Raw genomic sequence first — 25,339 nt, 5'->3', positions numbered from 1 at the left:
ACCTTCCTGCGGTGTAAAAGACACGAACAGTCGCTTATCGTTGCACATGTGGTGGGTAGCTGCTGAATCAACAACGAAGAAAGATCTGGACGTCTTCTGGACCTTCGCGACCTTTGGAGTGAAGCGTGAGACCATTGCCTTGTGCTGCGTTGTCCTGGACACCGGACCTTTGCCTTTGCTTTTGCCTTTTCCACGCGATGAACTTCCGCTGCGCTGCTCTGTCTTGGCCCTGGGATATCTGCATTCCCTCTTCATATGGCCTAGACGTCCACATGAGTAGCATTTCACTGCCTTCAAAGCTTTGGCGCCCTCTGGTGGTTCCACTGCACTCTGGGATGACATCTGTGAAGACTCCCCCTTATCCATGCAGCTAGCACCCCGGCGATCTGCTTCATTCTGGATCACGGCAGTAACGTAGGCTACTGTGAACTGAGCAGTTGGTTGAACAGCAATCTGAGTGGCAACGGACTCCCAACATGGACCCAAAGAATGTAGTATCATGAAGGAATACACAGCCTCTGGAAAGTTGAGTCCTCTCTGTTGCAACTCGTGTCTCAGATTCTGCATCTCCATCAGATGTTTACGCACATCTCCACCTTCAGCAAGAGCCATACCATGCAGCTTGGCATAGTAGTACATTGAGGAACCAGCTTCTGTCCTCAAGTGAGCCTCTCTTAAAGTGTTCCAAATTTCTTTGGCTGTGGTCTTGCCACGCAACAGACAGAGCTCCTCTGGGGATACTATCAACGTAAGCGTTCCCCTTGCTTTGGAATCCTTAGCAGTCCATTCAGCCGTAATTGGAGCTGGGGGGGTTGTCTGTAATAACATTAAACAGACCTTCTTTCCGCAGAATTGCCTCTGCATACTGCACCCACTCCGTGTAATTTTTCTTATTGAGCTTAGGAATCCCAAAAGCTTCAATCAGCTTTGCATTAGCCATTATTGCTGCTTTAATCAAGCTGCGTCACTGTATAGCAACTTCCAAAAGCACTTGTAAAAAGTACTTTCGTTTTCCCAGCCACCACAAGCCTGTGAGCTTGTGCCTCATAGCCTGTATCGCGGCAAAACGGCTTTAAAAGTTCAAAGTCCAGCCATAAAGCCATAAATTAGAAACTGGCAGGCTGCTCCGGGCAGCATGAGCACATACCTTCATCAATCAAACTTGACGCGCAGAGCAGATAACGCGATCCGTTCCTCTGTTCCTCTGCCGGCATTCCGACTCGACTGCTGGAGTCTTTAATCTTCAGTTTGATTTACGTCTTTCTGGGCCCGATAACCAAAATGTTGTGATTGCAGAGTCCTTTGCACAACGGAATGACGAACAGTACGTGCCACATGCTTAAAGTTGCTTTATTTTCAATTCAATATTGAGAAATTACAAACATGCATCTTGCCTCTGCGGGAGCAGAGAAGCAACCGTCCTTCTCCTCGGAATGAAGAAACACCGAGAGAACAGTGAAAAACAGGAAACCAGTGTACGTCACATCCAGCTTCCCATTCCCGTGGGAAAACCCAACAGTACTCTGACTGTGGAATGTAAACATTGTCTTGTGACAAGCACTTCGCTGCACAGTGAAGAGAGCAGAAACCAACAGAAACTATACGAGGTCATGAGGCCAAGACAGAATTCCAAGCATGATCTAGAAGTAGGTCAGCATGAGCTCATGGGAAGAGTGGATCTGGAAGAATTGCAAAGCTTTGTCTGGGAATGAAATTGCAGGGTGGCTGTGACTTCTTAACCTGTTTCTAGCTCTGTACAAATGAAGAATAACCAGCCTACTCTAGAGGGGACTGTTGTGAAGTGTGGAGAGAGTGAAAAAGGTTTCTCTCTCCCCATCCCCCATAATACTAGAACCAGGAGCCATCCTATGAAGCTGAATGTTGGAAGATTCAGGACAGAAAAGCAAGCTTTTTTTTCATAATTAAGCTACAGTACTCACTCCCATGTGAGGGAAGCAGGTGGCCTAGGGATTAGCGATCAGAAGGTCAGCGGTTCGAATCCCTGCAACGGGGTGAGCTCCCGTTGCTCGGTCCCTACTCCTGCCAACCTAACAGTTCAAATGCACATCAAAGTGCAAGTAGATAAATAGGTACCGCTCCGGCGGGAAGGTAAACAGCATTTCTGTGCGCTGCTCTGATTCACCAGAAGCGGCTTAGTCATGCTGGCCACATGACCCGGAAGCTGTACGCTGGCTCCCTCGGCCAATAAAGTGAGATGAGCGCCACAACCCCAGAGTCAGCCACGACTGGACCTAATGGTCAGGGGTCCCTTTACCTTTACTCACTCCCACAGGAGGCAGCAAAAGCCACTAACTTGGATGGCTTTAAATGAGGATTAGGCAAATTCTTGGAGAATGAAGCTATCAATGGCTAGCAGACTCAGTGGCTAGGGCCTTACGCCCACCTTTGGAGGCAGCATGCCTCTGAATGATGGTTGCTGGGAATCCCAAGAGGAAAGACTGCTATTGTGTCCAGGTCTTCCTTGGAGGCTTGCCACAGGCAACTAGTTGACCACAGGGAGAACAGGATGCTGGACTAGATGTGGCTGATCCAGCAGGGCTTTTCTTTGGCTCTCATGAGGTCAGACAGTTTAATTACAAAGCATTTCTGGTGAACCACAGGTGCAATGCAACAGCCTCTCCAAATGTGTGTCAACACCATACTGAAGAGAGGAACTGTACTCTAATAGTGTTAGAACCGCCCTGGGGAGGCTGCCACCACAATGTGCATCTTGCAGAGTTCTTGGGCCACAACGTGTCTGTTGGGCAATTAAGCTCCTCATCTTCCGCAGTTTGCCTATTCAGGAACATCCTATTGCTTCATTTCCACCCTGAATAGTGCCAGATCACAGTAGCAAGCAGTTGGTGTTGGTGTTGTTGTTGTTGTTGTTGTTGTTGTTGTTGTTGTTTTTAAGGCAACGGCCCACTCGAAGAAAAAAGCTGCAACAAAGTATCAAGGGCTCTATATTACGGATGGCCATTTGGACACGGCTTCTATTTTTATGGACGATGCTAATGTTGGAAGGAGTTCAACTGATACTTTGGCTGCATTAGCAAAAGTGTCACAGGAACGACCAGCAATACAACGGACAGCAGCCTCCTGCTATTCTGCACAAATGACATGACAGACAGCAGTGTAGCATAGCAAGTTTCCATCTAGTCAACAGGAAAGCTTGTGCCCAGTGGCATCCTGGTCAGAAGGCGGCAGACGGAAGGGGCGGGTTCAAATCCCCACTCAGCCACTATGAAGTTAACCTGTCTCAGTTGGTTAGAGCATGGTGCTAATAATGCCAAGGTTGCAGGTTTGATCCCCATATGGGACAGCTGCATATTCCTGCATTGCAGGGGGTTGGACTAGACGACCCTCAGAAACGTAGAGTTGGAAGGAACCCTATGATTCTATGACCTTGAGTCATCACTCTCCCACCTCACGGGCACAGCCTGTCTTGCAAGGTCGCTGCAAGGATAAAATGAGGAAGAAGATCAGCCCCATGTAGCAAAATAAAAATGTAATGAAGAGAGAAGCACTTTTAAAGTTTCACCTCCAGATTTTTCTATACCTCACAGAGTTCAGGCCACAAATGTATTTGAAGGGTTTAATCAAGTTGGTCTGCCCCACAAAGCCCCTTCTCTTTAAAACAAGTATAAAGCGAAAGGGAAAGGACCCCTGACAGTTAAGTCCAGTCGCAGACGACTTTGGGGTTGTGCACTCATCTCGCTTTACAGGCCGAGGGAGCCGGCGTTTGTCTGCAGACAGTTTTTCTGGGTCATGCGGCCAGCATGACTAAGCTGCTTCTGGTGCAACGGAACACTGAAAACCAGAGAAGCGCATGGAAACGCCGTTTACCTTCCCGCCAGAGCAGTACCTATTTATCTACTTGCACTTTTTGGAGTGCTTTCGAACTGCTAGGCTGGCAGGAGCTGGGACCGAGCAATGGGAGCTCACCGCATCGCAGGGATTCAAACTGCCGACCTTCTGATCGGCAAGCCCAAGAGGCTCAGTGGCTTAGACCACACGCCCAACTATTTTCCACCAATATTCAATACAGCTTACCAAAAAGACACAGGGAAAAGTAACAAAATCCAAACCAACTAAAATTCATCCAACCGCGCAATCCAAGTAGGAGAAATTGAAGCATGAAGTCATCCATAAAATGCTTTCGAACAAGGATGGAAAGTCTGTGGCCCTAGACATTATTATTGCCATCATGATCAATTTATTCATCACCTTCTACACAATTGTTTCAATGTGATATACAATAAAAGCAGCAGAAAACCCAGTGAGAAACACCCCAAGCAGCTGATACATTTAAAGAAAAACTAAAACAGCTGGAAAAGCCTGTTGGACCAAAAATGTCCTCATTTTTTTTCAACAAAATGCAGATAGTGGGCAGCTGTCATATCTCAGCTGGATTGCAATTCCACAGAACAGGAGCAGCCACACTAAAAGCCTTGCTCTGAGTTACTGCAGGACAAGCTTTTGATATCTGTGGAACTTGCAAGTGAAACCTCAAAGATTTACTGGGTGTATAAGGGATAAGGTGACCTGTAACCTGGTCATGAGCTTAACAGGACCTTATGTGTTGTAACAACACCTTGAATTTGCCCCATAGCAGATCGGCAGCCAGTGCAAATCCTGAAAACAATGTGTATATGCTGCCCATAGTTTGCCCCCACAAGCAACCTAGCCGCCATGTTCTGTACCAGCTTCAGCTTCCAGGCCAACCCCCAAGGTACACACACACAGAGGGCATTGCAGTAATCCAGCCATGAGGGTACCAGTGCATGGGCAACTGTGGTCAAGCTATCCTGATGATGATGGACTCTACCTCACGCCAGTCCCAGGCAGCCAGTCGTCCATCTCATGCAGTCTCTTACGTTGCCATTTAAAGCCCTGAATTGGCCGAGGGCCCAAGTATCTTAGACAAGGCCTTCTCTCCTATCAACCTGACCCTGTTGTAAGATCAGTGGAAGAGACTCTCCTGGTGATTTCTGCGTTGACCGAGGTGTATATTGCAGGGATCCACGGAAGCCCCTTTTTGGTGTTGAAATGGCTTCCCCACTGATGTGTGTCACACAGCAACTTTGTATTATTTCAGGCACCAGATTAAAAGCCCACCTATTTCACTGAGCTTTTATCAGATGATGGGATAGTGTCATTTTAAAGGTGTTTTTAAATTATGCTATTTACAGAACTTAGGAGAATGGTTTTTGTTCATTATGTATTCTAATCCGTTTCTATATTACCTTATTTCTTTGTAAACTACCCATGACCAATTGGGCGTAGGGCAGTACAGAAATGTCTACTAATTAAAAATAAATACAAATAGATTTCTGCTCATTTTGAAAAATGCTTTGAGAGCCTTATAGGCATATATATGAGTCTGAAAGCTACTGGAGTGTGGAAACATACACATAAGCCAGGACAACATGCAGGTGCCCTTTGACCACCAGCTGTGTAGCTTGGCATTTGATAAGAGGCAACAAAGCAGCAGATCACGGGTGAGGTGTAGGGATCCAATGTGTATGAATCAGATATGCAAGGCAGCCAGGTAGCAAATGATCCTCAAAGGCACACAACCCAACAGCATGATGATGATTATTTTGCATTGCTAACATTGTTTATATTACTAATATCCTTTATATTCTGCTTCCCGGTGACCTCAAAAATTAGCCCATGGAGCTATTTCCAATCATAAAGCAACAACTATTTCAGACTGGAGAGGGATCCAAGATCCATTTCAAGCACACTCCTTGAATGTAAGAGGAGCCTGTTGGATTGGGCTAATGACCCATCTAGTCCAGTACCCTGTTCTCAAAGTGGCCAAGCAGGTGTCTGTGCAAAGACCCAAGTGCAAGAGCACTTCCCCCTGCAATTCAGAAGCTGGAATTCAGAAGCATTACTGCCTCTGACTTAGCAACAAGGCAGGATCTACAGTTATAAAATTATATACAGGGTGGGTAATGTGAGACCTTCCCTGGATGTGGCTGGACTACAGCTCCCATCGCTGACCATTGCCAATGCTGGCTGGGGCTGATGGGAGTTGGAGTTCAACAACATCTGGAAGACCACGACTTCCCAACCCCCAAATATAGATGATTCCTGAGAACTGCCCCTATGGTTAGGGGTGGGGAGTCATCACATACATGAGTCAGCTTGACTCCATCTCTGGGGGACACTCAGGGAGAACTATGCAGATGCAAGATTGGTCACATGAACAAGCAGTTTTGAAAGAAAATTAAGAACACAGCCAAAGAGACTAAGAAAGTCTAAGCAATTTTTTGGTTTTTTTGGACCAAAGTGTATACATGCAAGCTTTCCCATTTCCCAGAACTCATCAGATACTTTGCATGGTGCTGCACAAGAAAAGGCACTGTATAGCACAGCAGCATAATGGAAGAGACTTTTGGAGCAGAAGAGGTCTCCAGCCCAACTTCAGCACTGCAGTGTCTCCATTATGTAGAGTTCTCAGAGCTGCCTTGGGGATTGTAAAGAATTCAGAAAGTGAACAGGTATCTATAATGTCAGATTGAGGAATTGCAATGGAATCGTTACCCAAGACTGCAGTTCTCATGGTTTGGAAATCAAAGCACTTTTACAAGACAAATTAACAAATCTGCCTTTTAATCCAGAGTGCATTACTCAGTGTGGAAGGCAGCAATTCTGACAAAAAGATAATTCACATTATCATCCAAGATTACACGCCTTGTGGTTTCTTGGACGAGGTGTGGGGACAGAAATCAAAGCATTCTTTAACAAGCGAGATTAAGAAATATCATTTTTAATAAAGAGTGTGTGACTCAGTGTGGAAGGCATCAATTCTGGCTGAAGGATGTTTCACTTCCAACATTGTAAGAAAAGCATCGTTTGTGGAAACGGCCTCTAACCATGTTCTTTAGAAAGACTTCTGTGTAAGAGTGTGTGTTTTAAAAAAACCAAGACTAAAGCATACTGGGTTGTATCCAGATAAGTCAAATTCAGAGGAGTCCCACTGAATTTAATGGATTTAGGTTAGCCATTAACTTGCCCTTTGATTTTAAATAGATATAGTCTGAATATGACAACCCACTTTTTGAATTTCCTGCTTTTAGACTGCAAATATAAAACATATGTTGGGGTTGCTAGCCTATTCCAAAACTGATTCTTCTTATTTCTGGTCTACCTCAACATTCATCTCTGCAAACAATCTGGAATAAGCATGGATCAGAGGAACTTTTTACTGGCATGTGTCAAACACTCAGAGTTTGAGGGCTGCAGAAATAACCTTAGGCTACCATCAGAACAAGACAGGAGTGCCTGGCGTGCTCTGGTCCATGGGGTCACAAAGAGTCGGACACGACTAAACAATAACAACCTTCGCAATATGTGTGTATTAATGCTGAATTGTTTTAACAATAAAAACTAAAAAAAGAAAAATCTACTTATCTCACACTGATAACAGGGCATTTCTACAGCTATCGGATAATAGCCACAATGGCTATGTTTGACCACCGTCAAATATGCTATGCCTCTGGATAACATTTGCTGGAAAATCTAGGGCATAGGTAGGCAAACTAAGGCCCGGGGGCCAGATTCAGCCCAATCACCTTCTAAATCCAGCCTGCGGACGGTCTGGGAATCAGCGTGGTTTTCCATGAGTAGAATGTGTCCTTTTACTTAAAATGCATCTCTGGGTTATTTGTGGGGCATAGGAATATGTTCATTTCCCCCCTCAAAATATAGTCTGGCCTCCCACAAGGTCTGAGGGACAGTGAAAAAGTTTGCTGACCCCTAATCTAGGGAGTCTGGTTGGCCATAGTGAGGGTGCTGAACTAGATGTTTCACCGTCTGATCCAGCAGCCAAGCTCCTCTTATTCTCCTATGTTTTAGCTAGACTGGGACTTGACAGCCCTTCCAATGGAGGGTGCCTTCAAACAAAAAACTGTCTTCTGTAAAACAGGATACGTAGTTGCCTTAATGATAAGCCTTCCGAAAATGGTACTCATCTCTTGTCCCCATTCCCAGGAATTCTCTCCTGGTTCATAATATAGAAATGGGTGAAGTAATCATTCCAAATGCATGCATCTTAGCATCCTGGTGAAGAGTCACTTGGAAATCTCACAGTCCCCCTCCCAGAACAAACGCAGAGAGAGAGACATCTGGATGGAGAACAACTATGATATCATGTCAAATGCAGATGGAGTACTGATCCAAGTGGAGAAGAGGCTCAACAAAACAAAATAAAAAAAATTCCTTCCTGTAGCACCTTAAAGACCAACTAAGTTAGTTCTTGGTATAAGCTTTCGTGTGCATGCACACTTCTTCACCAAGCTTATAACAAGAACTAACTTAGTTGGTCTTTAAGGTGCTACAGGAAGGAATTTTTTTTATTTTGACTATGGCAGACCAACACGGCTACCTAGCAGGGTCACAGCAAACAAGAAAAAGTACGGGGCTACATAGCCTGAGCACCTATGAAGCAGGTTGGCTTGGGAAGAGTGGCCTCCTGAATGCTGACCGTGCACTCTCAGAATCTTGTCTTACATTCTGAGCAGAAGAAGAACTTGCATGGCTGGGAGTGATAATTACAAGGAGGATAAATATGGATTCTGAATCTGTCAAGTACAAAGTAGGGCAAGTGGGCCTGATTTGGACAAAGCCCAGTCGAAACCAAACCTACTTGTGGGGATCTCAGCTTGGGCCAAATCAAGACAGCCATGGCCAGACTGAGTTGTCCAGAGTGAATTGGGACTGTCAGGGGGCAGGGCATGAGGTGAGAAGGCTGCAAGGCATCTGCTTCCCTGAGTGCTCTCCACAGGGATTCAGAATTTAATCCTCCTCCACTCACCTTCTTGGTGAGTGGCAGATTCAATCCTGCAGGCTGCAGGGTGCTCTTCTGCAAGTGCTTTATTTTATTTATTTTATAATAATATTTTGTTAGATTTTATCGATAGAAAAGTTGGGGGAGAAACAAAACAAAAACAAAACAAATACAAAATACAAAATACAAAAATTAAACACAAAAAAGAAAAAAGAAAACACATATAAAAGAACAAAAATTCCCTCTTTCTTATCTCCACTTTAGTTAACTTATTTTCCTGACTTCCTCACGTCTCCCATTTTTGTATCCCTTTTTAAATTTAGTTCAGCAAATTCATATTCTACTTCTGCCAGTGCTTTAAAATGGGACCACAAGGCTCATCTAGCCCAACCCAACCCCATGCAATGCAATGCAGGAATCTTTTGCCCAACATGGGGCTCAAACTCATGACCTTGAGATTAAGAGTCTCATGCTCTATCAACAGCAACAGCACTTGCAAAGAAGCAGCCTGCAGGGTTGACCCCCTCCTGTTCCTGAAGGGAGGGGGTTGGCACAGAATCTGCTCCTGCACCCCTCCTAACCCTATGCTTATTTGGGGTTTTAAAAACCCCTAATGGAACGTTAGCCTTGCACCCACATTTATCTGGGGCTGCATTTGGGCTGCATCAGGTGTCCCTTGGGTTGGCGCAGATCAGGGGCAATCTTGGCTCTACAGATGTTCCCTGTGCCATACTTTGTGAGCGCCTGCCTCAGAACTCAAGACCTTTCAGGCAGAAAGTTTACGGTACCATTGATTTCAGGACTGGCCCCCTACCATAAGACAAAGGTGGGTGGTTGCCTCAGATGACAGTTGCTGAGGGGCAGGCGGCAGCAGTCCCCTTGGCCACCCCCCTTCTCTTGGAGGACATAGATGAGCAGACGTTGGAGCCACTTAGCTGGATGTGGTCTACAATGCCGGGTAGCAGCACTCTTAGTTTCTGGCGAAGGCCATTTCTGATCCGACCTGGAGCCTGATGGACCCAGGGATCCTCTGCGCACAAAGACTGACGCTCCCCCGCCGAGTTTGGGCCCTTCCCCAACTGAAGGAAGCCGTAAAATTTAGAGAAAGTGGCGAGAGCTAGGAACGCGGAACTAAACCTGCTGCCGCCTTCTGCATCATCACCTGCCAGCAAGCCCTACTGAGCACTAGGGCGGCTTGTTTCTTAGTAAATACGTTAAGGCTCAGGTGCGCGCCGCGCCGAGGAGACAACCGCGCCCACTTTTACGCGCAAGAAAGGCGCGATTTTATTTTATTTTTTAGATGGGGGGGGTGTAGGGAAACCATCTCGGTTCTCCAGCCTTTTCCCCCAACGAAAGAGCCTTTCCTCTCCTCCCCCCCCATACAAGCCCCACTTCCTCCGCCGCCCCTCTCACCTCTTCCAGCGCCACCACGGCCCCCCGGCACTTCTGCAATTTGGAGGCGAAGCTGGAAGCCGCCGGCGAGCTGAGATCCTCCGAAGTCACGGCCACGAACTCGGAGACGCTGATCTGCTCCGGCATGTTGCTGCGAGAGGCGTAACCTTGGAGATCGGGGCGCAGTTGCAGCCGGGGAGAAGAAGGGAGGGAGATGGGGTTGTGGGGGAGAAAGTCATCCAAAAGTAAGGCAGAGGGCGGCGAGGGAAAGGGAGCCTTCGAAGGAAGGAGGAAGAAGAAGTTAAGAGTGACAGGAGAGCGAAGCGAAACAGCGGAGAAGTGGAGAGAAAAGAGGGGAGGGCAGAAGCGTGGCCAAATCCGTCTTTTCCAGCCCTTTCTGGTCAATTTCGTATCACATCCCCGAGGTTTGGCTTCTCTCTCTAGTGCGTAAATGACGAGCGGCGCCTCTTCTCCGACCTCTTGTAAGTTTCTTTCCCTCCCTCGGTGCCTGGCTGGTTGGAACAGAGGCTTTCATGGCAGTCACGTGGGGATATTGTTACGCCGCCGCTGCCTGCGAGCCTGCAAGCGCGGATTTTTGGCCCGGAGCCTGTTAAAGACAAAGTGCACCCAGTTGCCCTTGTTCCCTTTCTCCCCAAGCTGCGGAGATCCTCCTCTCTGGAAAAACGAGCAGCCTATCAACGCAGAGCTAAGGCGGTGCGCCTGATCCAGCACGTTTTTTACGCGCACGTAAGTTCCCGTCGAGTTTAATGGGGCTTACTCCCGAGTCAGTTTGCAAAGGCGCAGCCTTCTTGCAGTTGCAGCCCTAGCGATCGGGGCTTTACTCTCCAAGAGAGCTCAGGGCTGGAGCGTTTTTGCTGTTGCTTTGGTGGTTCTCCAGTTTTGTTTTGCTTTTTAACTGCCGGTTTCACATACGCTCTCAAGAGCTGCTCAGCGTTTCAAAGAGCCAGAAGGAACATGTTGAAGTTTTGCCACGCGATTCTGCTCAGGAAAAGGCGCCCCATTTTATGCACAGTTTACCCCTCGCAGAGTTTCAATTCCCCCTCAACCCTTAACAAACTACAGTGCCCAGAATTCTTTGAAGGCGCGGCATGTGCTTTGAATGTGCTTTAAAAGGGATAGTGCGCACCCAGGTACGTAAAGCCAGTTCTCCTGCACAGAATATTTACAGCTTTTGAAATCTGGATCCCTTCATAGGGAAGGAGAAACACATACACTTAAGAGGTGTGGCTTGTTCCAGCACTGCAAAGCTCTTGTCTTCTTTTAAACGTTTAGTTATCTCATTGCCGGTTGCTGAACACTCTAGGCCAGACTTTGGCCACCTGGTGCCCTCCAGCTGCTTGGACTACAACTCCCATCAGCCTCAGCCAGCATGTGCTGATGGGAGTTGTAGTCCAAAGCAGTTGGAGGGCACCAATTTGGCAAGTGCTGCTTTAGGCAGTGTCTGTACTCCCCACACCTGTCCTCTTCTTCACAAACAAGTCCATATATATATATATATGTTTCAACAGTGTAAAAGAGAAAGATTAATATCACCTCCCAATTTCCTTCCAGCCAGCTGATACCACCAAATGCTGTGTGAATCAGTTTGCTATGTCTATAATGTACAAAAAATATATAGGTGCCGGCCATAGCAACCCTGTACATGCTTAACTGGGAAGAAGCTCAACTGAGCGCAGGCACATTTATACTGGAGAAAACATACATAGTTGTCAACCTTCATGGATAACTACCTACCTGCCTATTGGTTAAGAGCCTGAACAAACATGAAAGTAAAGCCCTCCCCTCTCAGTTCAAAGGGACCCTGTTTCAGGACAGTGAACATAGCATTTGCAGCCTCCATTACCACAGTAGCAAATATAAAAGAACAAAATAAAAAAAATTCCTTCCAGTAGCACCTTAAAGACCAACTAAGTTAGCTCTTGGTATGAGCTTTCGTGTGCATGCACACTTCTTCAGATACAGTGTATCTGAAAAAGTGTGTCTGAAGAAGTGTGCATGCACACGAAAGCTCATACCAAGAACTAACTTAGTTGGTCTTTAAGGTGCTACTGGAAGGAATTTTTTTATTTTGACTATGGCAGACCAACACGGCTACCTATCTATAAAAGAACAAGTTGTCCATTCATTCTGTTCTTATTTTTACTAATTAATTAATTAAGTGCCAACACTAATGTCCTAGAGCAGGTTACAGCGGCTAAAACACTATGCTGAAAACAGTTGGATTTGATATCCCGCTTTATCACTACCCGAAGGAGTCTCAAAGCGGCTAACAATCTCCTTTCCCTTCCTCCCCCACAAGAAACACTCTGTGAGGTGAGTGAGGCTGAGAGACTTCAAAGAAGTGTGACTGGCCCAAGGTCACCCAGCAGCTGCATGTGGAGGAGCAGAGACGCGAACCCGGTTCACCAGATTACGAGTCTACCGCTCTTAACCACTACACCACACTGGCTCTGTAGTGTGCCGAAAGAGGTGTTTCTTTAGCCTTTGCCCAAAGCTGTACCGTGGTACCTCGGGTTACATACACTTCAGGTTAGAGACTCCGCTAACCCAGAAATAGTACCTTGGGTTAAGAACTTTGCTTCAGGATGAGAACAGAAATTGTGCGGCGGCAGCAGCGCTGTGGCAGCGGGAGGCCCCATTAGCTAAAGTGGTACCTCAGGTTAAGAACACTTTCAGGTTAAGAACGGACCTCCAGAACGAATTAAGTTCTTAACCCGAGGTACCACTGTATAATGAAGATTCCTAACACACCTCAGTGGGGAGGGAGTTCTACAACTCTGGAGCTGCCACTGAGAAGGCCCTCTCCCAGGCCAACAGCTTCTGAAAGTGGTAGAACAAACAATACGTCCTCTTCTGCCATTCTTAACTCCTAAGAGGGTCTATAGGGAAGGAGACAATCTTTCAGGTTTTGGGGGCCTGAGAAGTTTGTGGTTTAAACTAGTGTGAGCTCCTTGACTTGAGCCTAGAAACAGACGGGGAACTCGTGCAATCCATTTAGAACACTGCCCTTCAGTGTCAAAAACATTCCCAGGTCAGCTAACAGCTGCCACCATTTGCACACTGGCTGTCCTGGAATCTTTTAGTGAAGGGCAGTTCAGAAATACCTCAGATAAATAAAAACCTAGAGCAAAACAGTAACAATACAAACTGCAGCAATTGAAAACAATGCCATCACGTATTTGTAGCCCAGAATCCCTCAGCTTGGTGCCTTCCAGATGTTTTGAACTACAACTCCCATCAGCCCCAGTCATCATGGTCAATGCTCAGGGATGATGGGACCTTGTTGTTGTTTAGTCATGTCCGACTCTTCGTGACCCCATGGACTAGAGCATGCTAGGCACTTCTGTCTTCCACTGCCTCCCGCAGTTTGGTCAAACTCATGCTGGTAGCTTTGAGAACACTGTCCAACCATCTCGTCCTCTGTCGTCCCCTTCTCCTTGTGCCCTCCATCTTTCCCAACATCAGGGTCTTTTCCTGGGAGTCTTCTCTTCTCATGAGGTGGCCAAAGTATTGGAGCCTCAGCTTCAGGATCTGTCCTTCCAGTCAGCACTCAGGGCTGATTTCCTTAAGAATGGATGGGTTTGATCTTCTTGCAGTCCATGGGACTCTCAAGAGTCTCCTCCAGCACCATAATTCAAAAGCACCAGTTCTTCGGCGATCAGCCTTCTTTATGGTCCTGTAGATGGGACCTGTAGTCTAGCAAATTCCCATCCTATGCTCCAGACAATAAAGTTCCAGGGGACTTACTTTTGAGTAAACATGCATAAGAGGATTTAGCTGTATAAGAGGATTCTTTCTACCAGGTGCAAATACTCTGAGGACAACACTGTGGTGAAGTTGATTTGGTGCCCCCACCCCACCTCACATACTTCATCTGTAGACTCAGTATCAGCCAGCCTCTGCTTCTGGCTATGTCTAGAAGGACCACAGGATGCCAACTAGGAATATGATGCTGCCAGACTTGTATCAGTGCCAGTGCTGATGGCATGCCACTCACAGTCGATTCCTGCAAGCCTCCAGATTATCTGGGACTGTTTTGTCTCCTTGAACCAAAGGGTGTGTAATCACTCTGTACAGGACATTGTTTCCTGTGGGCAAAACAAGCCTGGGCGTGGTCTCTCAGTCATTAACCTGGCTTTGTTGTCCTCCCTCCTTTAAAAGGCTCTTCTAAAGTGGAAAAGGCAGTTTGGCCTCTTTAGCCATTGCAGCTTGTGCGAGAGAGCAAAAGGTCAGGAGACTGCAACCAGGATCTCTTTCTCCCCTGTTCCTTTCTCACACTCCTTTCTCCCTGCATTTGCATCTTGCACCCAAGAGTTTTCTCTACAAGGGCAAATCCCCAGACATGCCCTGGGTTTTTGTTTTCTTTTTGCCAAAAGTACTATGTGGACGACAGAGCGCCTTCTCAAGGTCTCCCTGCCCAGCCAATCAATAAGACAGGATGACTCTGGCATGGACCCAAATAAATGACTCTCAAGGAGAGACAGAAACAGTCTGCCAGGGATTCACTGCCCCTGCTCTTTAGGCCTCTGACAGCTGGGTAAGAGGCAGAAGTTCACCAGGGAAAGCTCTCCCAACCATGTTATCTTCCACCAGGAAAATCTCCAGCTGTTCAGTTTCTGCCTGTTATGCAGCTGTTTATGGACCAGAAAACGAGGTGTTACTATTGGTATATAAAGCCCTCAACAGCTCGGGACTGATTTACTTGAAGGACATATTGCCCCATTCATATTTGCCCACTCTACAATCTCTCTCTCTCTCTCTCTCTCTCTCTCTCTCTCTCTCACACACACACACACACACAGACACCGGAGATGATGGAAGTACAGCAGCAGAGAGGTCATTCAGCATGCAACTTAAGGGTTAAGCACGTTAGTGTTAAAGTCAACTAAAAAGAGGGGGACAGGTTAGGTTTGCTTAGCAACCAGGCGAGTGGCGCGATCTTCAATTAGATGACATGTGTTCTGATTGGCTGCATAGTTCTGAGGGAACTTTTTTCTGTATGTTTGGTTGAGTGTCACCCTGCTATGTGCAAGGCCTGAACAAAGAAAGACAAAACCTCTCTAGTTATTTCTCCTCAAATTATACATTGCTTTTGTTCTGTTTGCTTAGTAAAGTGTTTTAAAGACTTTTCTCACTGGGCTTGTGTCTGTGTTATTGAAGTGACTTTGCTAATAGGGTGCAACAGAAAAAGAGTTTTAGTCTGTTCCTCATCATTTTAGTTATTTATTTCTTCCTTTGTATGCCACATACTTGGACTGACCATGTTCCTCACAGTGGGTAATCACGTTTCCTCAGAAGCCCTTCCCCTTGGACTACTTCCAAATGAGTCTTGCTTTGGAATGTGGCCTTAAATATTATTCCAGAAGGATTAAGGGCACGCGCTTAACAATCCTATTGGATTCAATCAGCTTTAAGAGGGCTGAACAATCCAATATAGGAATGCTGAAAGCTACCTTATACCAGGTCAAACTAATTATCCATCTCTCTAACCTGGTACTTGCCAGCCTGACTGCAGTGGCACTTTCAGCCTTGTCCAATCTGCTGCCCCTCCAGATGTTTGGGATCAAAATTCCCATCTTTAGCCGAACTGCTGGGAGTTGTGGTCCAAAACATCTGGCTCCTGCTCTTTTCTGTGTTCCTCCTGCTCATTCTGCCTAGTGGAGCCCTCGACCTCTGTCCCAGAGTCCTGTCCTGTTGCCACCACTATGCAAGTGAGCCTATCATGCAGATTTTAAAGATTAAACAAAACACAACAAAACCTGAGCAAGGATGACTGGGCTTTTCTTCCATAGCAGTTCCAAGGAATTCTGGGCTCACTGCCACTGCCAGAGTGGCTTTCGCTATCGTATGAGGTTTGGGCTGGGAAGGGAAGGGAAGGTGATCCCACTGTATGTGAGCTGAGATCCCACTGCCAAGATCACTTTGGGACCTGCTGGCTGCTGCATTCTCCTCTTCTCTCCCCCCTCCCCCTCTCCCACAGGCCTTTCGGGGAAATGATTGCAGGATAGAGAGTTGTGCAAGAACGCAGGAGTCTGACGCTCCACAGTAACTGAGGGAAGGTAGACTTTGTGGAAGCACAAATACAGAATGGAGCCTACATTCCTCTTCATTTGTGCTTCTGCATGGGCCTCACTTCCAGCTCCCAGAAATGCTTTGCAGGCTGAAGCCAGCACGGGAAGGAGGAAATGTTAATGTTTATACAGAAAGATTAATAGCCATTACTTGTGGTTTCTGTTTTGAAAGATAACTTTCTATCTCTCTCCTCTTACGTTCCCTCTTAAACCCAGATTTCCTGCCAACTTTCCTATCACTCTTTCCCCCTGTTCTTTCTTGGGCTCTCCTGGTTTTGCAACGTGTGACGCCACACTGTTACAACAGTACAGTGGTACCTCCGGTTACATACACTTCAGGTTACAAACGCTTCAGGTTACGTACTCCACTAACCCAGAAATATTACCTCGGGTTAAGAACTTTGCTTCAGGATGAGAACAGAAATCGTGCTCCAGCGGCGCGGCAGCAGCAGCGGGAAGTCCTCATTAGCTAAAGTGGTGCTTCAGGTTAAGAACAGTTTCAGGTTAAGAATGGACCTCCAGAATGAATTAAGTACTTAACCTGAGGTACCACTGTATCAGGAAGCCAAGGCTGGATGAGGTAGCTAAGCCTGAACAGGCGAAACAGCAACTTATGGCATTTCTTTTTAACCCTGTGTCCCTACCCCTCACTTTTCCTTTATCATCAAGTGTCAGGGGTTCAGGAGCAGAGGCGAGGGCAAGGGAGGAAACAGAGAGCGAGGGGGAGGAGTCCGAAGGAAAGATGAGCGATGACGACGACCCGAGGTCTCCGAGTCTGTCCAGTGAATCGGAAGATTCACAGAAAGGAGCGCCAGTGACCAGAGCAAGGGGGGAGCTTAGGGGGACACCCCAGGAAGAAGGGACAAGAGGGGGTTCAGAGAGCAGCAGTTGGAAATCGGGGCCAACGTCCCCAACAGAGCGCAGTGGGGAGGAAGGGCGCCAGGCATTGGGATCCGGCGGCTTGCCGCAGGGGGGAGGGCATGAGTCAGGAGTGGCCACGCCTCCATCGGAGAGCGAAGAAACGGTCAAGCGGAAAGTGGAAGGTTGGGCGCGCGCGCCAAGTTCAAATGCACAGGAAGGCGGCACAGTAAGCAGCCCGGAAAGGGAGCCAGGTCCTAAAGCCCGCCGCAAGGAGACAGAAGGGTCCGGGGGGTCAGCGTCAGAAGAGTCCCGGAAGGAAGAGACCACAGGGGGCAGAGGGACCCAGAGAAGAACGGTCAGGCGGAAAAGGTGGAGTAAGGCTAGGGTATTAAGTTGGTGTACAGGAGGCGGGGACTCAGACGGAGCTTCGCCGGTCTAGCTTCTAAGACGTAGGGCTGCACGCTGCAGCTTGGAATTGGAAACTGTAACTTAATAAAGGCTTTTATAAAGTGAACGCTGGCTAGCGTGATCCTCTGTGAGCTGGGATCTGGAAGCAGCCCTGACATCAAGTTTTAGACTGTAGGCTCCTCAGGGCAGGGACCTTCTCCTCTATACTCTCCATTCAAGTGTACTTGGGGCACTTCCTGATGGTCAGTTTTCGGGTGGGATTCAGTCGCATCCTGGCAAATCTAGGCTGCACAATTAAAGCTGAGTTGGGTGCTCTCGCTAAACAATCCCGTTTCCCCAGAAGACTGGACATTTTGCGAAAAGGAAAGCATGAGAAAAATGCACTAGGAAGAGTGAAATAACGCAACGTCATCTAACATCCTCCCCATCAACAAATCAGGGTGAACGCTTGTTAAATGGCAAAGGTCATCTGATCTCTCTGCAAACAAATCAGACCAAATGCTCACTGAGCAGGTCACGTGGAAGTAACCTTTGAGGACAGTTGATGAGGGTGCATTTAAGTATACTTAGAGGTCAGTTGACAAGGTGGCATTCAATTTTAGGAAATGATATACAATGAATTGAAGAAAATGTTCCATTTAACATTTGTTAAAAAACCTGAAGCATTTTTGTTAGGGATTGTAGGGAAAGACCTGCCAAAAAAGCTGAAAAACATCTTCATGTATGCGACAACGGCTGCAATAGTTCTTATAGCACAAGGATGGAAGACTGAAGAAACCCCAACTAAAGAATCATGGCAAGAAAAAATGACGGACTATGCAGAACTGGCAAAACTGACATATAAGCTACGGGACAAGGATAACTGTGACTTTAAAGATGAAGGGGAACCCTTTACAAAGTATCTGAAGATGCAACAAAGTGAACTGGTCTCCTTGGCAGGTTTTGAATAAACATTCACAAACCTTTTATTGATAATAATCAGCTAAATAGTTTGAGGATCTATACAACTTTGTAACATGCAGAAAACAGCAGTCTCAGAGAAACCAAAGACTGGAACAGAGGGAAGTCAGGGGGGTGAGTGGGTGGGTTTTGTGTGGGAGGGTGAGGGGAGGGAGGAAAAATGGGGGGGGGGAGAAGGATGATGTGTTTTTGGATAACATGTTTTGTTTTAATTTTGAATAAAAACAAAATTAAAAAAACAACAAAAGAAAGTGGCATTCAAGCACTACAGGTTGACGAGGTGCCAGCCCTAGCTGTGATGCCCTGGCTTGTGTAGCTGGATGTGTATACAGCACTGTCTCATTTTATGGTCAGTTTGCTAAAATTATGCATAGGAGGCTGGTGGATCCTAACATTTGCTTTTGCATGCATCTGAGGATCACCAGGGCACGGTTGAGAGGAGAGGTCCAGACTTGGAGGAGATGGTAGCATTTTCCGTAGCTCAACAACTGGGGGCATTATGGGGGAAAGAGGCAGTTTTCTACTCGGTGCCGTTGCTCCCAGATGCCGGGAATGCTGCTTGCAAGTTCCTCCCCTTGGTTACTGCTGCTGCTTTCCAGCAAAAGTCCTTGGTCTAAAAACCCTCCGCTGCTAATTTATTACAGATGGAAATTCCTGTTTGGAGAGATGAGGGGAAACCTGAGTTCTGGGAAGGCGACGGGGCAGCCAGTCTGGATTTACAGAAAATGCTGCACAAAAACCCTGGATTCATCACATTCTTCTGGCAAGGGGGGGGGGGAACGAGACCACCTGGGTGGATGGATGAGGGAACCCCAACAACCTCCAAATGTAAAAAGGGAGCTGGGGAAAGAACAGGGAGACCTCCCAGCCTGCTTCTGTCATTTGCATCTCTCTGGTTAGGGAGATTTTAAACTCCTCAGCCTATTACAGGAATGGGGAATCCCACATGTTATTGGAGTTTGACTCCCATTAGGGATGGGCGAACAGTCAGTTTGAAGTTCTTTCAGTTTCTCTTCAGTAATCCACATTTCCACATCAGTTTGCAATTATTATTATTATTATTATTATTAAATATTTCCATGAAAATCTGGTGGCATTTTAGTGCATATTACGAATATACACATATTTGCAAACAGTTTCCCCTAATGCAATACATTTTTTGTATGCTGTTTTCACTAATGTATGCATTTTAATGCATACTTTACCCTTGTACATTCATTTTTATACACATTCCTTGGTTGGAGAACTGCACTACAAAATTAGGAGAACTCTGAATTTCAAAGGATGGTTGTCTTTCAGGTCACGTATTGTTTCAGGAGGTGCAAATCAGGCAACGTGCAAATTGAATCAACTTTCTCCACCATCCCTGCCTCCCACAGTCCCCTGCCATTGGGTATGCTGGATACAGATGATGGGAGCTAGAGTTCAACAACATCTGGAGTGGTCTCCTTTTCTCACAAGAAGCAGGCGTGATGCTTTCGAAGCAAATTATTTCTGCAATTGAAAGCCTTACTGTGAAACCCGTCCAGAGTAGCTGGGGCAACCCAGTCAGATGGGCAGGGTCAAATAAAACCATTATTATTAACAAAGATGTGAGGGCTATGTGCCACAAACACATAAAGACATACGAACCTAGATCAGGCCAATGGCTCATCTAGTCCAATGCTAGTATGGTGCTGGAACACATTGCATAGCACCTCTGGTTCACCGGAAATGCTATATGATCAAACTCTATCTGACCTTATAAGCACATAAGACATGGGTAGGCAACCTAAGGCCCGGGGGCCGGATCCGGCCCAATCACCTTCTAAATCTGACCCGCGGACGGTCCGGGAATCAGTGTGTTTTTACATGAGTAGAATGTGTCCTTTTATTTAAAATGCATCTCTGGGTTATTTGTGGGGCATAGGAATTCGTTCATTCCACCCACCTCCATATAGTCCAGCCCCCCACAAGGTCTGAGGGACAGTGGACCGGCCCCCTGCTGAAAAAGTTTGCTGACCCCTGACATAAGACAGAGCCTGCTGGCAGGCCCTCCAAGTGCCCCTGTTTTCCGAGGACAGTCCCAGTTCTGATTTGATCCTGGAATGTCCCACTTCCCACCCAACCTGTGGGTCCCCAGATGTTGCTGGACTACAAGTCCCATCATCCCTCAGCTCTGTCCTTGCTAGCTAGGGGTGATGGGAGTTGGAGTTCAACAACACCTGGGGACCCACAGGTTGAGAAAGGCTGCCTTAGAGCAACCTAGTTAGATGGGTGGGGTATAACAACAAGGATGATATGATGGAATAGGATGTCCCTGTTTTCATTGGTTATGTGCAGCATCCTCACCAGGTGCCAATGGGAAGCCAAAAAGCATGACCTGAGTGCAACAGCATTCTCCCCACCTGTAATTCCCAGCAACTTGCATCCAGAGGGGATGCTGCTTTTGGCCGTGCCAATGACAAAACATTTTGGCTAGCAACTATAGCCTTACCAGTCATGTCTTTCAAAGGCATCCAAGCAAGTGGCCATCACTGCCTCTTGTGATCTCAAGTTCCACATGAAGAAGTCCTTTCTTTCATCTGTCCCGAATCTTCCAACATTCAGCCTCATTGGATGGCCCTGAGTTCTAGCATTGCAAGAGCGGGAGAAAAACCTATCACTATCTACTTTCTCCACAGCAGATTACGTTTGAGTATGACTCAAGTTTGTTGCTCAGCTTAGGTCGCTCTTGAATCCTTAAATTGATAGTGCAGCAAGCCAGGACTGCCTGAATGCGGCACGTACACTGATGCTATCTAAGCATTGTAAACTCAAAAAGTGCTAGCATGAAGCATTCCCTCAGAAGCACTGCTGCTGAAAAAGGCCGTAACACTTAACAGGCATGGACCCGGCCTTATCTGTGGGCTTTCTTGGGGAATTCCCCCTGCTTATGGCACTTGGCCCAGACTCTGTAGCAAAGGGCAGCTCCTGCCCTTGAGGAAGCCTCTTAATTCAGCTGCTCAAAAGGGACTCTGCTAATGTAACTTCAGGTACAATTAGAGGATTCCTAGCAAGCTGCAGATATAAATCTCTTCAAAACGGCAAGAACAGAAATAGAAGCATAGCAGAGTTGGAGGCAGCCCTGTAGGTGAGGAAGCGCCAACCTTTTCAATGCCAGTGGGCACATGTATTTTGGAATAGTGCCATGGGTGCAAGTCACAAAATGGCTGCTGTGGGGTGTGACATAACGCAAGATGTATAAAAAAGCAGAAAAAGGGACAGAACCAGAAAATGCTGTAGGTATGACCCTCCTTTCAATCAACCACCCACATTGGGGGAGAGAGAAGGTACCTGCATTAACTACCACCACATTCCAAGAATGACGCTGTTTTACCTCCCTTCAGGAAAGGTGGATTTTCAATCCTGCCATCCCCCCCAAAAAATGTGGGTGGGATTAAGTGTGTGTGTGTGTGTGTGTGTGTGTGTGTGTGTGTGTGTGTGTGTAATGCAGGAGAGACCAAGCCATTGCAATTAGGAGCTGATAAAGAAAAGCAAAAAGTCTCCCAGACATCGTGGGTTTTTTAGAAGGTATTTACTGAGACTTTTCATGGGCACCTTGAAGGGACGCGGGTGGCGCTGTGGGTTAAACCACAGAGCCTAGAACTTGCCGATCAGAAGGTCGGCAATTCGAATCCCCGCAACAGGGTGAGCTCCCATTGCTCGGTCCCTGCTCCTGCCAGCAGTTTGAAAGCACGTCAAAGTGCAAGTAGATAAATAGGTACCACTCTGGCGGGAAGGTAAACGGCATTTCCATGTGCTGCTCTGGTTCGCCAGAAGCAGCTTAGTCATGCTGGCCACATGACTCGGAAGCTGTACCCTGGCTCCCTCAGTCAATAAAGCGAGATGAGCGCTGCAACCCCAGAGTCGTCCACGACTGGACCTAATGATCAGGGGTCCCTTTACCCTTTACCTGGGCACCTTAGAAGGTACTGGTGGGCACACTGGCCCCCATGGGCACCACATTAGTGACGCCTGCTGACCATCCAGTCCAACCTTTTGTTGAATGCAGGAAACCCAAAGCGATAGCAACCCTGACCCATGGCTGACCTCCCTTGAGGGAGAGGCCACTGGCAAGTCCAGCATTTTCATCATTGCCTGACATGGCTTAGAGAAAGAGGAAGAAGAAAAAGAGAATGAGAATGAGAAAGATTAGCAGGTCTGCGTTAATGACCTGTGGGCCTCCAGATGATGCTGGACTACAACTCCCATCATTCCTGACTGTTGGCCAGGTTGGCAGGGGGTTGACAGGACTTGGGAGTCCTATATTTAGCCAACCATTTGCCCCCCATCCCTGATCTACATAATAATCTATAGATGAAGCAGCGGCAACCTGGTTAACCACTTCCTGCCCAAAAGTCTCCAAGGGACTTACAAAATGTTTGAAAAACATTAACATTAATACAATATATCATTAAAAAAAAAATCCATACAAAACACCTACAAATAAGATAGCAAGTGGCAGCAAGAAATCCCCCCACCCCACCCCGGAAGTAAATTAAAAAGCAGATTCCTTGGAGTAGCTGTAAATCCAGCCATTTCTCTGCCCTTAAAGTATTTTCTGTTCTTCCTTGTTCAGCAGACAGCCACATGGGGGCAGCCTATGTCAATACATCCCAAATACTTCTCCAAAAAGCCTCAGTAGTTTGGGGGGATTTGTTTGTCTTGTTCAGGATTCTGTGGACTTGAAAGTGGCTTTGACTGCCAGCTTCGTCTCAGGCTGCATTCAGACAGCACTTTATTCCATTTTCCTGATAAATTTTCAGGTTTTGTGATCTTTCACACAAAGTAAAAAAAGTCGCTTCTGGGAACACCTGCCCCCACCGCCCGCCTTCGGAACGGTGCTCCGAAGCCGGGCGGGGGGGAGGGAACACCTTCCCCCACCGCCCGGCTTCGGAACGCTGCTCCGAAGCTGGGCGGGGGGGGGGCTGGAACACCTTCTGAAGGCGGGCGAGGGGCGAAAGGCTTTGTCCCCCCTGCCTGCCTCCCCAGGGGCTTTTAAATCGCCCCGGACAGCGGAGAAGTCCTCCGCTGTCCCGGGGCGATTTTAAAATGCCGCCCGCCAGCATTTTAAGATCGCCCGGACAGCGGAGAAGTCCTCCGCTGTCCCGGGGTTTTTTAAAATGCTGGGGGTGGGAAGAAAAGCCCTTGTCCCCCCCCCAGCCTTCAGAAGAGGTCCGGGGACAGACTGTCCCCGGACCTGGTCTGAAGGCGGTTTCCCTAGGAACGCATTAATTGATTTTCAATGCATTCCTATGGGAAACCGTGCATCGCAAGACGAAAAACTCGCAAGACGAAGAGACTTGCAGAACGAATTAATTTCGTCTTGCGAGGCACCACTGTATATTGATTCAAAAGCCATAGTCCCATAAGGCAACAGGTGAGAAAGTAAAGGGACCCCTGACCGTTAGGTCCAGTCAAGGATGACATTGGGGTTGCGACGCTCATTTCGCTTTACTGGCTGAGGGAGCCGGCATACAGCATCCGGGTCATGTGGCCAGCATGACTAAGCCGCTTCTGGCGAACCAGAGCAGCGCACGAAACGCCGTTTACCTTCCTGCCAGAGCGGTACCTATTTATCTACTTGCACTTTTGTGCTTTCGAACTGCTAGGTTGGCAAGGATCATTAATTCTTGCGTTTCCAATCAGGAAAGCTAGCAGAACAATCCCTGTGTCTGAACGCACTGTCAGTGTTGTCCTGTAGGAAAATCAGCAGAGGGGGTGAATTGGCTTTCCCGGTCATTGCCTCTAGCTGTTTACTATCTGCTACGTATTTGGGTTCCCTGCCTTCTGCCCCAATGGGAACCAGCCACTACTAGTCCCAGCCAAATAGGAAGGCTGGTTAAACGTTTCCCGACCAGGAGGACCTAATGGCTACTCTAGTGAGGAAGGAGCCTGGAAATGGCACTTGAAAACAGTCGGCTAACCAGGAAACAGCGGTCCTGGTGGCTTGCCGTATGGGCAAGGGACACACGCTGAAGATTTCTGTTCTCGGCCCAGCAGCTCCTGCAAAAGCAGCGAGTGAGTCAGTGCTATGGGTGGCAATCACAAAATGGCTGCCACAGGGAGTGTCCCAGATCACAACATGGCTGCCTGTGGGGAAGTGTGGCATAATGGTTGCCACATTTAAGAGCAGAACAGGAGGCAGGACTGTAAAATGGTGTCAGCATGCTGCCCAACCCCAAATAAATGGGGGGTGGGAAAAGCACCTATATCAATTACTATCACATCAGTTCATGGAAAGAAATTATTTGCACCTATCCTCTGTTTGCACTGGGAGGGTGGTCATCAAATGTCAGCGTCCCGCAATGTGTGGGCATGTTTAATGGGGTTGGTTCAGTGTAGGAGAGGCTGAGCCACTGCAACCAGGAACTGAACAGGAGGAGCCAACAGTCTTTCATGTACTGTGGATTTTTTTAGCATTTACAGAGACCTACAGGAGTTACACAGGGACGCGGGTGGCACTGTTGGTTAAACCACAGAGCCTAGGACTTGCTGATCAGAAGGTTGGCGGTTCAAATCCCTGCAATGGGGTGAGCTCCCGTTGCTCAGTCCCTGCTCTTGCCAACCTAGCAGTTCGAAAGCACGTCAAAGTGCAAGTAGATAAATAGGTACTGCTCCGGCGGAAAGGTAAACGGCGTTTCCGTGTGCTGCTCTGGTTCGCCAGAAGTGGCTTAGTCATGCTTGCCACATGACCCAGAAGCTGTACGCCGGTTCTCTCGGCCAATAAAGCGAGATGAGCGCCGCAACCCCAGAGTTGGCCACGACTGGACCTAATGGTCAGGGGTCCCTTTACCTTTACCAG

The 25,339-nt window shown here is 47.4% G+C and overlaps 1 protein-coding gene across 2 annotated transcripts in view; it reads right to left on the bottom strand.

The window, feature by feature from the left end:
* The window catches only part of ASAP3 (ArfGAP with SH3 domain, ankyrin repeat and PH domain 3), a 75,696-nt gene extending 64,979 nt beyond the window's left edge, over nucleotides 1-10,717 (bottom strand). For both annotated transcript variants that reach the window (XR_014221802.1, XM_082231525.1), the window contains exon 1: nucleotides 10,214-10,717. Coding sequence is in view for 1 of the 2 variants with exons in the window: in XM_082231525.1 (XP_082087651.1) it covers nucleotides 10,214-10,339 (126 nt within the window). In the remaining variant the exon portion in view is untranslated. The remainder of the gene's footprint in view (nucleotides 1-10,213) is intronic.
* Nucleotides 10,718-25,339: the final 14,622 nt, after the last annotated feature.

Source organism: Podarcis vaucheri (genome assembly GCF_965113315.1).
Source record: "Podarcis vaucheri genome assembly, chromosome: 7".
Lineage (NCBI taxonomy): Eukaryota > Metazoa > Chordata > Lepidosauria > Squamata > Lacertidae > Podarcis > Podarcis vaucheri.
This window is presented reverse-complemented; position numbering and strand designations above follow the sequence as displayed.